Below are 16,393 nucleotides of genomic sequence, written 5' to 3'. Positions count from 1 at the left end.
CCTCTTCAAAGTTTCACAGTCATTTGCACACTTTGCTCTGCCACTCATCTTAGCGTCATCAGCAAATTTTGACATTATACACATTGTATCCAACTCCATGTCATCTATATAAACTGTAAATAATTATGGTCCCAACACTGATCCTTGAGGCACACCACTAGTCACTGCTTGACAGCCAGAATACAACTCATTTATCCCCACTCTTTGCTCCTGTCAGCCAACCAATCCTCTATCCATGCTAATACTGTATCCCTAACATCATGAATCCTTATCTTATGCAGCAGCCTCATATACGGCACCTTGTCAAAGGCCTTCTGGAAATCTAGGTACACCACATCCATTGGATCCCCATTGTCCACCTTGCTTGAAATGTCTTCATAGAATTCTAAAAGATTTCTGAAGCGTGACTTGCCCTTCATGAACCCATGCTGTGTCTCTACAATGGGATAATTTCTTTCAAGGTGTCCTGCTATTTATTCCTTAATAACACAATCAAGCATCTTCACCACGACAGAGGCTAGGCTCACTGGTCTATAACTCCTCATCTTTTGTCTACTTCCCTTTTTAAACAGTGACGTCACATTTACTATTTTCCATTCTGCTGGGACTGCCTCAGAGTCCAGCGAATTTTGGAAAGTTACTGCTAGTCCAACTGCTATTTCTCCCACCATCTCTTTTAGAACCCTAAGATGCATTCCATCAGAGCCAGGAGACTTATCTACCCTTAGCTCCATTAGCTTATCCAACACTAACTCTTCTGTAATAATTATTATTTCCAAGTCCTCACCCACCTTCGACTTCGTCTCTTTGTCACTTACTGGCACGTTATTCATATCCTCCACTGTGAAGACCGAAGCAAAGTACCTGCTCAATGCCTCAGCCATTTCATCATATCCCATAACCACCTGCCCCTTTTCATCCTCTAAAGGACCAACATTTACTTTAGCCATTCTTCTTCGTTTTATATATTTATAGAAACTTTTGCTATCTGTATTTATATTCTGTGATAGTTTTTTTTCTGATACTCTACCTTACTTTTCTTTATAGCTCTTTTTGTGGCTTTCTGTTGACCTTTAAAGTTTTCCTAATCTTCTAGACTGCTGCTGTTTTTGGCCACTTTTGTATGCCTTCTCTTTAACTTTGATAGCCTGCCTTATTTCCTTAGACACCCATGGCAGATTACTCCTCCTCTGACAGTCTTTCCTTCTCACTGGAATATACTTTTGCTGAGCACTTTCAAAAATTTCTTTGAAGATCCTTCACTGCTCGTCAACTGTCGCACCATAAAGTCTCTGTTTCCAGTCTACTTTAGCCAGGTCCTCGCTCATTCTATCATAGTCCCCCTTATTCAAGCACAGGATCTTGGTAGTGGATTTTATCTTCACATTATCCAGCTATATTTTAAATTCAACCACACTGTGATCACTCCTTCCAAGAGGATCCCTGACTATGAAGTCATTAATTATTCTCGTCTCATTACATAAGACAAGACCAAGGATAGTTGCTCCGTCGTCAGTATCATTATATGCTGTTCAAGAAAACTATCATGGATACACTCAATGAACTCCTCCTCAAGGCTACCCTGACTCCTGCACTTCCTGCTGCTGGAACAACAGATACCCTTAAGTGGGAGGAATAAATAACTGAAAAGGTAAAAGAGTGCAGGAAATGAAAGAAATGAAACTCAATGGAAAGCTCTTACAGAAATGGTCTCTCCTTAAAATGTAATGATTGCATGAACCATTATGTGAAGTTATTGCATCTTCCCCAAATGGTGATCCAGGCTCTTTGCTTACAACACACCTAATTCAAATAGTACAAATACAATCCTACATCGTCTTTAAAGATTTAATATTTAAAATATTTAAAGTATTCAAGAAATAAGACAACTTTAAAAAAATCTTTACCTCAGTATACTCCATCGGATCCACAAATGCATGGCACTTTCCAAATATGCTGTTTTTATTCATCAGCTTCAAACAATAGCGCTGTGCATAATCCACTATCAAACAGAAGGAGGTAGCATTATTGTCTATGAAGTTATTGGTGCCAATTGCCCTGTAATGTTTTCAGGGATCCAATCCCTTGAACACTTCAGGCACACTATCAGTAAACAGGCAGAGAAGCTAAATCTGAGTTGCACTCTACATCCAAGTCAATGATCTTTAACATGTCTGGCCATAAAATGGGCATGTCAGCTTCCACTTTTTACTCTTTCATGAACTGCATGGATTTCCTCCGAGTGCTCCGGTTTCCTCCCTCAATCCAATGATGTGCAAGTCAGGTGAATTGGCCACGTTAAATTGCCCATGCTAAATTGGCCATAGTGTTAGGTGCATTAATCAGGGGTAAATAAGAGGTAGGGGAATGGGTCTGGGTGAATTGCTCTTCAGAGGGTCGGTGTGGACTTGTTGGGTCAAAGGGCATGTTTCCATACTGTAGGGAATCTAATATATGGCTATCACTGGCAAAATCAGTATTTGTTGCCCTTTTCTAATTAGCTCTGAACTGAGTGACTTACTTGATCATTTCAGAGGGCAGTTGAAAGTTAACTGCATTGATTTAGATCTGGAGATTTAGGCAAGACCAGGCAATGTTGCAGTTTGCTTCCTTAAAGGACATTTGAGAATCAGATTTCCTTTTTGTAACAATCAGTAGTTTCCTGGTAAATATTAATGACAGAAGCTTTCAATTCCAGATTTAATTGCATTCCATTTATATTGCATTTAAATTCCACTAGCTGCCATAACGAAATTTGAATTCATGACCTCAGAGTATTAGCCAAATCTTCTAATTACTAGTCCGGTCACATTAGTACTAAATCTATGCCACCAGCTATCCCAATTTGCTTGAAAATAAGCATAAAGTTAGAACTGATATATTTTACATTTGTTGTTTTATTGCTGCATTATGACTTGTCAAATTGATACTTTGGCACTAACTAGTTTTGCAAAAAATTATTTCTTCTGAAATTTTATGTCAATATACATATACAGTAATCACAGGTCTAAATTTTACTGACAAAACCTCATTAAGGATAACTTAAGCCTAAGTTGCACAGCATCATAAGCTGAGGCCCAATGAGTGAGTAAACACCAAAATCCAAGAGATCTTTCTGAAATGTAAAAAGTGAATTAAATAAAATATTAGCGTATTTTGAGAAGATTTGTAGCTCAGGTTGAAGTTCTGAATGCAGATTTGCTCACGAAGCTGGAAGGTTTGTTTTCAGACATTCCGTCACCAAGCTAGGTGACATCATCAGCGAGCCTTCAGATGAAGCACTGGTGAGTTGTAGCCCCCAAGGAAATCCAAACACATAAATAGAAAGCTGGCTATACCACCAGTGCTTCATTCAGATGTTCACTGATGATGTTACCTAGTATGGTGACAAAATGTCTGAAAATGAACATTCCAGCTCAGCGAGCAAACCTACATCCAAATAGAATATTATTAAAATGGAGTTAAACAGCAGAATGCTGTAGTACAGACAGACCTAGGTGTCCTTATACATGAACCACAAATGTAATTGTGCAGGCATAGAAGGTAGCGAAAAAGAAAAATGAATTGATGGCCTTTACTGAACAGGGAATGGAATGTAAGAGTAAGACGTTTTGCGACAGCTATGAAGAGCATTGGTGAGACTGCATCTGGAGTACGTGTAGTTTGGACTTACTTAAGGAAGGATATATTTCCATTGAGCGCTGTTCAGAACATATTCACTAAACTGGTTGCTGGGATAAAGAGAGGGGCTTATGATGAAAGGTTCAGTAAGATTGAGCCTGCATTCATTGGAGCAGAAGAATGAGAAGATTTATTGAAACAAAAAAGATTCTGAGGAGACACAGCAGGCTCAATTATGGGAAGAAGTTTCATATTATAGGGATTCTAGAACGAGCAGACACAGATTAAAAATTAAGGTTTCCCGTTTAAGAAGAAATTGAGACAGCATTTCTTCTTCGAAATAATTTATGAAATTCTCTTTTACACATGGACCCAGTGCACTGAGGTTGGTCAGGTGGATCTCATTGAGTAAAGGATCCATGATTGGGGCTGTTAATCTGGGCCAATTAGGGAGTCATGGCTGACAAATATAAATAGGAGTATCCAGGGAGTGGAGTGCATTATTTCTCCCTCCAACTCTATTTTGATTTGGTCCTTACCCTCCCCTTCACTGTTTTGATCACACGGCATTGCCCTCTGATGTGAAGAGCAGTGCTTGTCACTAGCCACTTGGGTGTTTTCCTATCTTCTTGGTGGTGGAAATTGAATAAAGGTTCGTGCACTTTGTGTCTTTCACTGTGTCTCACATCTACAAACACACACACCATGGGTCCTGGGGAAAAAAATAAGCACTACCGCAGTTAGGCGGTAGTGTGGGGGGTTCATTAAAAAAAAGGGAAAAAAAAAGAAAAAAAAAAATTTTGATGTGAAGGGCACTGCTTGTCACTGAAAAAAAAAATAGGAGTATCCAGGGAGTGGAGTGCATTATTTCTCCCTCTAACTCTATTTTGATTTGGTCCCTACCCTCCCCTTCACTGTTTTGATCACACAGCATTGCCCTGTGGTTTGAAGGGCAGTGCTTGTCACTGGCCACTCGGGTGTTTTCCTATCTTCCTGGTGGTGGAAATTGAATAAAAATTCGTGCACCTTGTGTTTTTCACTGTGTCTCACACCTACACACACACACTATGGAAAGGAAGCAAAAAAAAGAACAGGAGTTCACACAGCAAAATTAAAAAAATAAATAAATAGGAGTATCCGCTTGGGTGTTTTCCTATCTTTCTGGTGGTGGAAATTGAATAAAGATTCGTGCACTTTGTGTCTTTCACACCTGCACACACACACCATGGATGCTGGGGAAAAAATAAGCACTACTGCAGTAAGGCGGTAGTGTGGGGGTTAAAAAAGAAAAAAAAGAGAAAAAAGAGAAATAGGAGATTATGCTTGTCACTGGCCAAAAAAAAGGAAAAAAATAAACAGGAGATTTCACTGGCCACTCGGGTGTGTAAAAAAATAAATAGGAGTGTCTAACAAAATATATTTTAAAAAATAGGAGTGTCATGCATTATCCTCACTATAGGGACTGGCTCTAAGCTAGCAAGGCAGCGTTCATGTACTGTGCACATGTGGTGATGGGATTCAGGCCTCTGTGGAGTTATTTCAGCTGAGTAAGACAAATCTTTAGTTAAGAGTTATGAGAGAGGCAGGTGGGAAGGTGTAATGGCACAATCTCATTAGGCTTAATCATAGTGAATAGTAAAACAGGCACTTGTACTAAAAAAAACATACACTTGTTCTTATTTCTGATGAGCTCATGAGATGCTGAGGTTGAGAGGTGACCTTATACAGGTTTAGAGTCCTACCCATGTAATCCGACAGCAGAGACAGGCCCTTTGGCCCAAACTGGTCCACGCTGACCAAAACATCCATCTACGCTAACATCATTTACCTGCACTTGGCCCATATCCTTCTAAACCTTTCCTATCCATGTATTTATCCAAATGCCTTTTAAATGTTCCTAATGTACCCGCCTCAACAACTGCCTCTGGCAGCTCATTCCATATGTGTACCACCCTCTATGTAGAGAACAAAGAATATTACAGTATAGAACAGGCACTTCAGCCCTCCAAGCCTGCACCAATCCAGATCCTCTATCTAAACCCTACTGCCTATTTTCTAACGGACCTTTGCTCCCTGCCCATTCATGTATCTGTCTAGATACATCTTAAATGACACTATCGTCCCTGTCCCTACCACCTCCGCTGGCAACATGTTCCAGGCACCCACTACCCTCTGCGTGAAGAACTTTGCATGCATATCTCCCCTAAATGTTTCCCCTCTCACTTTGAACTCATGACCCTTAGTAATTGAGTACCCCACTCTGGGAAAAAGCTTCTTGCTATCCACCCTGTCTACACATGTCATGATTTTGTAGGCCTCAGTCAGGTTCCCCCTCAACCTCCTTCTTTCCAATGAAAATAATCCTGATCTACTCAACTTCTCCTCATAGCTAGCAAACTCCATACCATGCTACATCCTGGTGAACCTCAGCTGCACCCTCTCCAAAGCACATCCTTTTGGTAATGTGGCGATCAGAACTGTACGCAATATTCCAAATGTGGCCGAACCAAAGTCTTACACAGCTGTAACATGATCTGTGAACAGGGAACAATGGTCCTGAACACCCAGATCTCTCTGTACATCAGCTCTCCCCAAGACTTCTCCATTTACTGTATATTTACTGTATAGTTCACTCTCAAATTGGATCTTCCAAATGCATCACCTCACATTTGTCTGATTGAACTCCATCTGCCATTTCTCTGCCCAACTCTCCAATCTATCTACATTCTGCTGTATCCTCTGACAGTTCCATTCACTATTTGCTACTCCACCAAAAAAGTTGCCCCTCAGGTTCCCTCTAGCCTTAAACTGATGCCCTCTAGTCCTCAATTCCCCAAACCCTGGAAAAAAACTGAGTGCATTCACCCTATCCATGCCTCTCATGATCTTATACACTTCTATAAGATCCCCCTCAGTCTCCTATGCTCTCAAGAAAAAGGTCCCAGCTTGTCTAACCTCTCCCTATAACTCAGACCATTAAGTCCTGGCAATATCCTTGTAAATTTCTTCTGCACTCATAATTATAACACCCATCCAAAATTAGGTAACCAAACTAACACAATACTCCAAGTGCGGCCTCACCAACATCCTGTATAACTGCAACATAACTGCCGAACTTCTATACTCAATGCCATGACCGATGAAGGCCAGTATGCCAAAAGCTTTCTTCACTGCCTGTGACTCCACTTTCAGAGAACTCCAAGGTCCCTCTATTCCATTACACTCCTTAAGGCCCTACCATTCATCATGAAATCCAACTTTGATTTGATTTTCCAAAATGCAAGACTTCACACTTATTTATATTAAACTCCATTTGCCGGCCCACTTCAGTTTACAAAATCATAAGGGTATAGATAAGATGAATAACAAGGGTCATTTCCTTAAAGTCAGGGAGTTCAAAACTAGGGGACACATTTTTAAGGAAAGAGGAGAAAGATTTAAAATAGACATGAGGGGCAACTTTTTTTACACAGGAAAGTTTCTGTGTGGAATGGATTGCCAGAGTAAGTGGTGGAGGTAGGTACAGTTACAACATTGAAAAGGCTTTTGAACAAGTATTTAACTAGGAAAAGTTAGGAGGGATATGGGCCAGATGTAGGTAAGTGGGACTAGCTTAGTTTGGGAACAGGGTGGCATAGACTAGTTGGACAGAAGGGTCTGTTTCCACGTTGTATGACTGTGTCATACCTTGCTGATATCTTCACAAATCTAGAGTCTCATTGTCTGCCTTATCATTTTTTAAAAATATATTTTTATTTAAAAAGAAGACATTTTTTTCTTTTGAATATTACAAAAATACAAAACCAAACAATTCAAACCGTTATTAAATACCAAAACCTCTAATTACATAAATAAATACTAACTAATACCTAAGCTACAAAAGGAAAATCTTAGCAATAATAATAATGATAACAACCATAACACAGCTCAGCAAAACAAGGCAATAGTCCTCAATCATCCGATACATAAGTTTATACGTATTCATATGTTCGTAGTTCCTCCCCTCTGGATGCTAAATCCATTACTTAGAATTGCCATGGCTATATAAAAGCTCTTATTAGCATGGCAGACAAATTTGTACGCAGATAGTCCAAAAAAGGACCATCATGTCTCATAGAAGTTTTCAGTTTTATGGTACACCATACTTGTCAGAAAGTCCAAGGGGATGTGCTCCATGACTAGTTTATACCAGCCTGCCAGCCCCAGGGGATTGTCCGACACCCACCCTATTAGAATTTTCTTTCTGGCACAAAAAGTGAGGATACTGAAAAGCCTTTTTTGTGTGCAACTAATGAAAGATAATTAACAAAGTCAAGAAGAAGAGATACTGGGTCCATCTCCACCTCCATCCCAATTTCGCCTTCTCTATTTCGCCTACCACAGCACTCCAATATGCCCACAGCCTGTAGCAGGACCAAAGACAATATGTAAGCATGCCCATGCTCACTTTACATTTAGGACACATTTAAGATGCTCCCACTTTAAATCTAGCAAGGCAGTCTGGCGCCAGATGGACCCTGTGGAGAATCTTCAATTGCAAGGCGTGGGTCCTGTTGCAAATTGAGATCCTTCTTGCATTTTCCCAGATATTCTTCCATATTTCAGAAGAGATCTCAACATCCAACTGTCTCTCCCATATCCTACAAAGCCTTTCGGTCTCATTAGAGGGGTCCTCTCCCAATAGATGATAAACATTGCTAACAGATAATGTACCCTCAGTACTCAACACACTCTTCTCCATATTGGACCTATAAGGATCAGTTAGAAGTGTGGTCTCTTTTTGTATGAAGTTTCTAATTTGAAAGAAACAAAAGAATCCCTACTGGGCAATTCATATTTCCAAGCCAACTGGTCAAAAGACATCAGTATGTCATCTTCGAGTAAGTCACCCAGACAAGATGCGCCTTAGCTGCCCACCGTTTTAACCAAAAGTCCATCATCCCTGGCTGAAAGCCCGGCATACCAACTACGGGTGTCAAAAATGATATTTTGGCCATATTGCCCTCACCCTGACACATTGCCTTGACAGTATTGATGACTATTAGGCTATGGCAATATTCCTTAACTGTTCTCATTTTTTTTTAAGAACAGGTGGCTAACAAGAGAGCATCTTGTCTGAGGTGTTTCGATGTCCAACCAAAGTAAGTGAAAGGTGCCTTGGGCTCAATCATTCATGTATGATAGCAACAAGCTTAGCTGATAATTTTTGATATCCACATACAGTGCGATCTTATGTGACTTTGTCCCCAATTCTGGAGCGGTTATACTGAGATCCCTGTGTATTGCCTCTGCCAGCTGTTCGATCACCAATGTGAAAAACAATGGTGACAAGGAACAGCCCTATCAACTGCCCCTAGAAATATTAAAATTGCTTGACCATATACCATTGGTGAGGACTATGACAAGATGATCACTATACAAAACCTCCACCCACCTGATGAAAGTCTCCCCCAGGCTTCAAAGTATGAGAAAGATATGGCCACTTGACCTTGTCAAATGCCTGTTCCGCATCTAAGGAGATCACTAATCCCTGTATTGATTGCTGCTGATATACTTGGATTATGTCAAGTAATCTCCTGACATTATCCATTGATCTGAGACTTTTTATGAACTCCGACTGGTCCTCCTTAATGATGGAGGTAGTGTAGTTTCTAGCCTTAATGCCAGAGTATTGGATAGAATTTTGAAGTTCACATTCAGGAGTGAGATGAGTCAAAAGGAAGCACAATTCTCCGGGCCTTCCCATTTTTAAGAATGAGAGAGATGTTTGCCTCTCTTAGAGGAGGAGGCCATGACTATGTGAGTCATTAAACATACTAAGCATTGGCCCTGACAATATGCTTATAAATTCTTTATAGAACTTGCTGGGGAGCCCATCCGGACCTGGTGTCTTCATATTCTGGAGCTGCTTCACAGCCTCTTGCACCTCTTGCTCTGACAGTGGGGAATTGAGGAGAGACGCTTGCTCAAATGTCATTCCCGGAAGGTCCAAATTCTTAAAAAAAGACACCATCCTAATCCACCCACTTTCACAGTTTTCAGAATGGTATAATTCAGAATAAAATTTCCAGAACGTTGCATTAATGCTTTTAGAATCGTAGGTCAAATTTACAGTGTCCTCTCCGATTGAGGTAGTGGCTGGGGGACACTCCTATTAACATACACCTGGCTTATCCCCATGTTTAAATAGCCTTTGATTTGCAAATGTAAGCTCTCTCTTGGCTGTCCATTGAAGCCTGGAGTTCAGCACAGACACGAGCGCTGTGATCCTCTGCAATTCAACCAGCGACAGCCTGTCAAACTATACCTTTTCAGCTACTTTTAGATGCATCTCGAGCAAGCATTGCTGCTCACCCGTCTTTCGCATCTTATTGTCTGAATAGGAAATATTCAACCCCCAGCATAGACTTTAGCTGTTTCCCAAAGAATGGATGGCTACTGGCCAAGCCTGAATTAATGTCTAAGAAAGCCCTGAACTCAGTAGAAAAGAATTCAATAAACTTGCGATCCTTAAGGATGAAAGGGTCCAGTCATCAGTGCCTCGAGCCTACCACTATTTCCTTACTCTTAACTATTAAATACACTGGGGCGTAATCGGAAATAGTGATATTGCCAAACGTACATGACGCTACCACCATTTTAAATGCAGTGACTACCACGAGGTTGTTCTATTTATGTGGTGGACATGCACTAACTTAATCACAGAAAATTATGTTCCATTCATTCCAATGTAAGCAATGTAGTCATGGGATTAGAATTGGCAATTAGTCCACTTTTGACAAAAATGAACTCTTAATAAAGTTCCTTCGGTTATTAATTACTGAAAATTTCAAATGTCCACGTTTAGTGTTTTTCATCCTCTTTCCTATCTTCTCTTTCTTTATGTCAATCATAAGTGCTACATTTTGGAAAGGCAAATCAGGGCATGACTTACATGCTTTATGGTAAGATCCTAGGGAGTGTTGCTGAATAAAGAGATCTTGGAGTGCAGGTTCATAGTTCCTTGAAAGTGGAATCACAGGTAGACAGGGTAGTGAAGCACTTGGTATGCTTACCTTTATTGGTCAGTGCCAGAAAGTGTGGCGCTGGAAAACACAGCAGGTCAGGCAGCATCCGAGGAGCAGGCGAGCCAATGTTTCAGGCATAAGCCCTTCATCAGCCCCATTACTGAGGGGGGCTTATGCTCAAAACATCGACTCCCCTGCACCTCGTATGCTGCCTGACCTGCTGTGCTTTTCCAGTGTAACATTTTTGACTCTGATCTCCAGCATCTGCAGTCCTCACTTTCATAGGAATTGGGAGGTCATATTGTGGCTGTACAGGACATTCAATAGACCACTTTTGGAATATTGCATGCAGTTCTGGTCTCCCTGTTGAGGAAAGGATGCTCTAAAACTTGAAAGAGTTGCAAAGATGTTGCCAGGGTTGGACAGTTTGAGCTATAGGGAGAAGTTGAATCGGCTGGGGCTATTGCACAGTGGTTAGCACTGCTGCCTCACAGCACCAGGGACACAGGTTGAATTCCTGCTTTGGGTGACTGTGTGGAGTTTGCACATTCTCCCCGTGTCTGCGTGGGTTTCCTCTGGGTGCTCTGGTTTCCTCCCACAATCCAAAGATGTGCAGGTTAAGTGAATTGGTCATGCTAAATTGCCCATAGTCAGGGGTGAATATGGGGAATGGGTCTCTTCGGAGGGTCAGTTATGGACTTGTTGGGCCGAAGGGCCTGTTTCCATACTGTAGGGAATCTAATTTATTTTCCCTGGAGCATCAGAGGCTGAGGGGTGACTTTAGAGGTTTATAAAATCATGAGGCTATGGTTGGAGTAAATAGATAATGTCTTTTCTGCAGGGTAGGAGAGTCCAGAAGTAGAGGGCAGAGGTTTAAGGTGAGAGGGGAGAAAATTAACAGGAATTAAAGGGACAACTTGTTCACAGATGGTAGTGCACGTATGGAATGAGCTGCCAGTGGAAATGGTGGAGCCTGGTATTTAAAAGGCATCTGGATGGGTATATGAATAGAACATAGAACAGTACAGCACAGAACAGGCCCTTCAGCCCACAATGTTGTGCTGACCACTGATCCTCATGTATGCACCCTCAAATTTCTGTGACTGTCCCCAATGACTTTGCTTCCACAACTGCCGCTGGCAACGCATTCCATGCTCTCACAACTCTCTGTGTAAAGAACCTACCTCTGACATCCCCCCTATACTTTCCTCCAATCAGCTTAAAACTATGACCCCTCGTGTTAGTCATTTCTGCCCTGGGAAATAGTCTCTGGCTATCGACTCTATCTATTCCTCTCATTATCCTGTACACCTCAATTAGGGCCCCTCTCCTCCTCCTTTTCTCCAATGAAAAAAGTCCAAGCTCCGTCAACCTCTCTTCATAAGATAAGCCCTCCAGTCCAGGCAGCATCCTGGTAAACCTCCTCTGAACCCTCTCCTAAGCATCCACATCTTTCCTATAATAGGGCGACCAGAACTGGACGCAGTATTCCAAGTGCGGTCTAACCAAAGTTTTATAGAGCTGCAACAAGATCTCACGACTCTTAAACTCAATCCCCCTGTTAATGAAAGCCAAAACACCATCTGCTTTCTTAACAACCCTGTCCACTTGGGTGGCCATTTTAAGGGATCTATGTACCTGCACACCAAGATTCCTCTGTTCCTCCACACTGCCGAGAATCCTATCCTTAATCCTGTACTCAGCTTTCAAATTCGACCTTCCAAAATGCATCACCTCGCATTTATCCAGGGTGAACTCCATCTGCCACCTCTCAGCCCATCTCTGCATCCTGTCAATGTCCCGCTGCAGCCTACAACAGCCTTCTATACTGTCAACGACACCTCCAACCTTTGTGTCATTTGCAAACTTGCTGACCCATCCTTCAATCCCCTCATCCAAGTCATTAATAAAAATTACAAACAGTAGAGGCCTAAGAACAGAGCCCTGTGGACAGAGCCCTGTGGAACACCACTCACCACAGACTTCCAGGCAGAATATTTTCCTTCTACTACCACTTACTGTCTTCTGTTGGCCAGCCAATTTTGTATCCAGACAGCTAAATTCCCCTGTATCCCATTCCTCCTGACCTTCTGAATGAGCCTACCATGGGGAACCCTGTCAAATGCCTTGCTGAAGTCCATATACACCACATCCACAGCTCAACCCTCATCAACTTTTCTAGTCACATCCTCAAAGAACTTGATAAGGTTTGTGAGGCATGACCTGCCCCTCACAAAGCCGTGTTGAATGCATTTAATCAAGCCATGCTCTTCCAGATAGTCATAAATCCTATAGTAAGGGTTTAGACAGATATGAAGCAAATGCTGAAAAAAAGGGACTAGATTTATTTACCATATTTGGTTGGCATGGAAGAGTTGGACCAAAGAGTCTGTTTTCATGCGTACTCTTGACTTCTCCTTTTGTAGCTAATTAACAATGAATTCACTATTATAACTGCATTTCCTTGTTACTCTCTCACTGTATTTCAGAATTCTTCAATCTTTTGTAGTTAGGTAGCCCATTTACTTGGGTTTCTCTCATTACAACATTATCAGCTTGCACTGCAGCAATTTGCCATGTAAAACATTTTAAAAGGACTATGTGTAAGGAGAAGGCTAAGCAGCAGCAGACATTATGACACATGCATTCTCAGTAAGATCTGAGCTATTGTTTCGCTGGCCTGATGTTAATTTTAGCCTGAAATAGGCTGCACATCATGAAAACTCATCATAAAATTCAATGCCAGTGAAGGATTTTGAGGAAGGGGAATTCCTAGAAAGGAAGTAAATGCAGGTGGAATTTCCAGGAATAAAACTTTGGGACCCAGGCAATTCTGTTATGCCACATCCAATGAGACCTGCCTTTGTTGATTTGATTCACAGGGGAGCCTGTCATTACATCATTCTGTCTGATGGAGATCATTTATTTGAATTGGGAGAGTCCTGGCCCATTTGTATTTATTATTCATTTGTGGAATATGAGCATCATGAGGAGGACTATCCTAAATTGTTCTTGAGAAGGCCATGGTGAGCTATCTTTCTGAACTACTGCCAGGATTGTTATCTAGTAACAGTGAAGCAATGGCATATATATCTAAATTGGGATAGTTTGTGGCTTGGTTGGAAGCTGGCAGCTTTTCAAATTTCTGCTCACCATGTCCTTTTTGGCAGTAGTGAGCATGGGCTTGGTAGATGGTTTCAAAAGAAGTTTGATGAGTTGTTGCAATGCACTTTAAATATAATGCACCCACTGCCACTGTACATTGGTAGTGTGAATGTTTAACATGGTGGATGGGGTCACAATGGGTAGGCTGCTTTGTCCCTGAAAAGTTTATTGATTGTTTCTGGAACCATACTCGCCTCACAAATGAGTATTCTATCATATCATGATTTGTGCCTTGTGGACATCCTTTTGGGAGTCATAAGATGAATGTTAATCACTGCAAAATTCTCAGCATCAGTTTATGATCAATGATGTTAGTGGGGAATCTGTGATGGAAATAACACTGTCTTACAAGAGGATATGATTAGTTTCACTCTTGTGAGAATTGGACTTTGCCTGGTATTTGCGTGGCAAGAATGCTACTTGCAACTTTCTAGGCAAACCTGAATGTTATCAAGGTCCTGCTGCATGCAGGATGATGTAATGACAGGCTCCCCTGTGAATCAAATAAACAAAGACAGGGCTCATTGGACGTAGCATAACAGAAGTGCTTGGGTCCCAAAGTTTTATTCCTGGAAATTCCACCTGCATTTACTTCCTTTTTAGTATTCCCCTTCTTCCTCAAAATCCTTCACTGGCATTGAATTTTATGATGAATTTTCATGCTGTGCAGGACTGGAGGAGTTGTAAATGGTACATAATACTGTGAAATCATTAGTGAAAACTCCTGCATCAGAATTCATGATGGAGTGTAGTTCTTTGATAAAGTTGAAGATGTGTATGTTGTAGAACTCCATGATTGAATCCCTACAATGTGGAAACAGGCTGTTCGACCCAACAAGTCCACACTGACTCTCCGAAAAGCATCCCGCCCAGACACACCCATTATTCTATCCCTGTAATTCTGCATTTTCCAAAACTAATTCAGCTAACATCCCCAATCACTATAAGTAATTCAGCATGGCCTATCCACATAGTCTGCACATCTTTTGACTTTGGGACTCCTGTAGTGAAGTGCTGGTGTGGAGGTGACTGACTTCCAACAATAACAATCTTCTCTTTCACTTGGTACATTCTCAAGAAACGGAGAGCTTTCCTACAGTTCTCATTGACTTCAATTTTACCAGGGTTCCTTGAGCTCACACTCACTTAAATGCTTCCTTGATGTTAAAGACTGGTAAACTTCCTTCACCTTTTGGCATCAGCTATTTTGTCTCTTTTTTGGTAATGAGGTCAGGAGCTGAGTGGTCTAGCATAATTCACACGGAGCATCTGGGAACAGGTTATTCCTGACTAAATGTCACTTGGGAGAACCTTCCATCATTTCATTGATCAAAGACTGGAGAGGTGGTAATTGGCGAGATTGTATTTGTCCTGCCTTTTGTGGACAGGGCATACCTAGGCAGTTTGCTATATTGTCAGAAAGATGCCTGTTTTATGCCTATATTTGAACAACGTGACTTGGGACACAGCTAATTTTGAAGCACAAGTCTTCAGTAATTGTGCCAGTAAATGCCCATACCTTCCAGCATCCAGTGCCTTCCGCCATTACTTGATGTCATATGGAATAAATAAAATTGGTTGAAGATTGGCATCTGTGTTGCTTGGTTCCACAGGAGGAAGCTGAGATGAATTATCTACTTGGTACAGTTGGCTAAAGAGGATAGCAAATGCTTTAGCCTGATATTTTGCATCGATACTTTTGCCTTCCCCAACATTGAAGACAGAGATCTTTATGAAATTTCATCTTCTGGATAGTTATTTAATTGCTCAGCACCATCCACGACTAGAGTATCAGAACTGCACAGCTTTGATCTGATCTGTTGGTGTGGGTTCTGATTTAATGCTGCTTTGTTAAAATGTTGCTTGTCATGTCAAATCCCCTGGCACTTTCTACTTCTACCCAATGGTTGACTTCCCTAAAGAGCAGGGCTTCATAATGCCACATATGTGCCAAAGTCACTAATCACATTCTCTTGTGTTTATCATTCGGAATTGCTTTCATTTCTTGATAGAATCATAGAGTGGTTACAATATAGGAGTCCCCTTCATCCACTGTGTTCATTCTAGCTTTCTGCAAGAATAACTCACCTAATCCCTCTTTCCAGCCTCTTCCATGTAGACTTCCATCAAATTCCCTCTGAACCTTCTTGATTTTAAGGAGGACAGTCCCAGCTTCTGCAATTTTTTCTATTAATTCATAGGATGTGGGTAATACTGGCTGAGTGAGCATTTACTGCTAGTTTCTAGTTGGGAAGATAGTGGTGAGCTGCTTTTTGGAATGGTTGCAGTTTATTTGGAGTGGAGAATCCACAATGCCATTAAGAAAGGAGTTCCAGGCTATTAACCGAGTGACACAAAATAAATGGTGATATATTTCCAAGTCTGAACGATGAGTGGCTTGGAGAGGATTTGCAGGGGAAGGTGTTATGCTGCCCTTGTCCTTCTAGATATTAATGGCCATGGGTTGGGAGGTGCTGTCTAACTATGTCTGGTGAATTTCTGCAGTGCATCTTGTATATGATATGCATCACGGCTCGTGAGCAATAGTGGTGGAGAAGGCGGTAATTTGTGAATGTGGAGCCAATCAAGCAAGCCGTTTT

The 16,393-nt window shown here is 41.3% G+C and overlaps 1 protein-coding gene across 1 annotated transcript in view; it reads right to left on the bottom strand.

Annotated features, from left to right (window-relative positions):
* LOC140493446 (mucin-6-like) overlaps positions 1-16,393 on the bottom strand; it is a 266,402-nt gene that overhangs the window by 155,863 nt on the left and 94,146 nt on the right. Inside the window, exon 15 of the mRNA XM_072591885.1 lies at positions 1,908-2,002. Coding sequence (XP_072447986.1) covers positions 1,908-2,002 — 95 coding nt within the window. The remainder of the gene's footprint in view (positions 1-1,907; positions 2,003-16,393) is intronic.

The sequence above is a fragment of the Chiloscyllium punctatum genome, chromosome 22 (genome assembly GCF_047496795.1).
Source record: "Chiloscyllium punctatum isolate Juve2018m chromosome 22, sChiPun1.3, whole genome shotgun sequence".
Lineage (NCBI taxonomy): Eukaryota > Metazoa > Chordata > Chondrichthyes > Orectolobiformes > Hemiscylliidae > Chiloscyllium > Chiloscyllium punctatum.
Note: the sequence above shows the minus strand (reverse complement) of the source record. Positions and strands in the feature narration are given on the sequence as shown.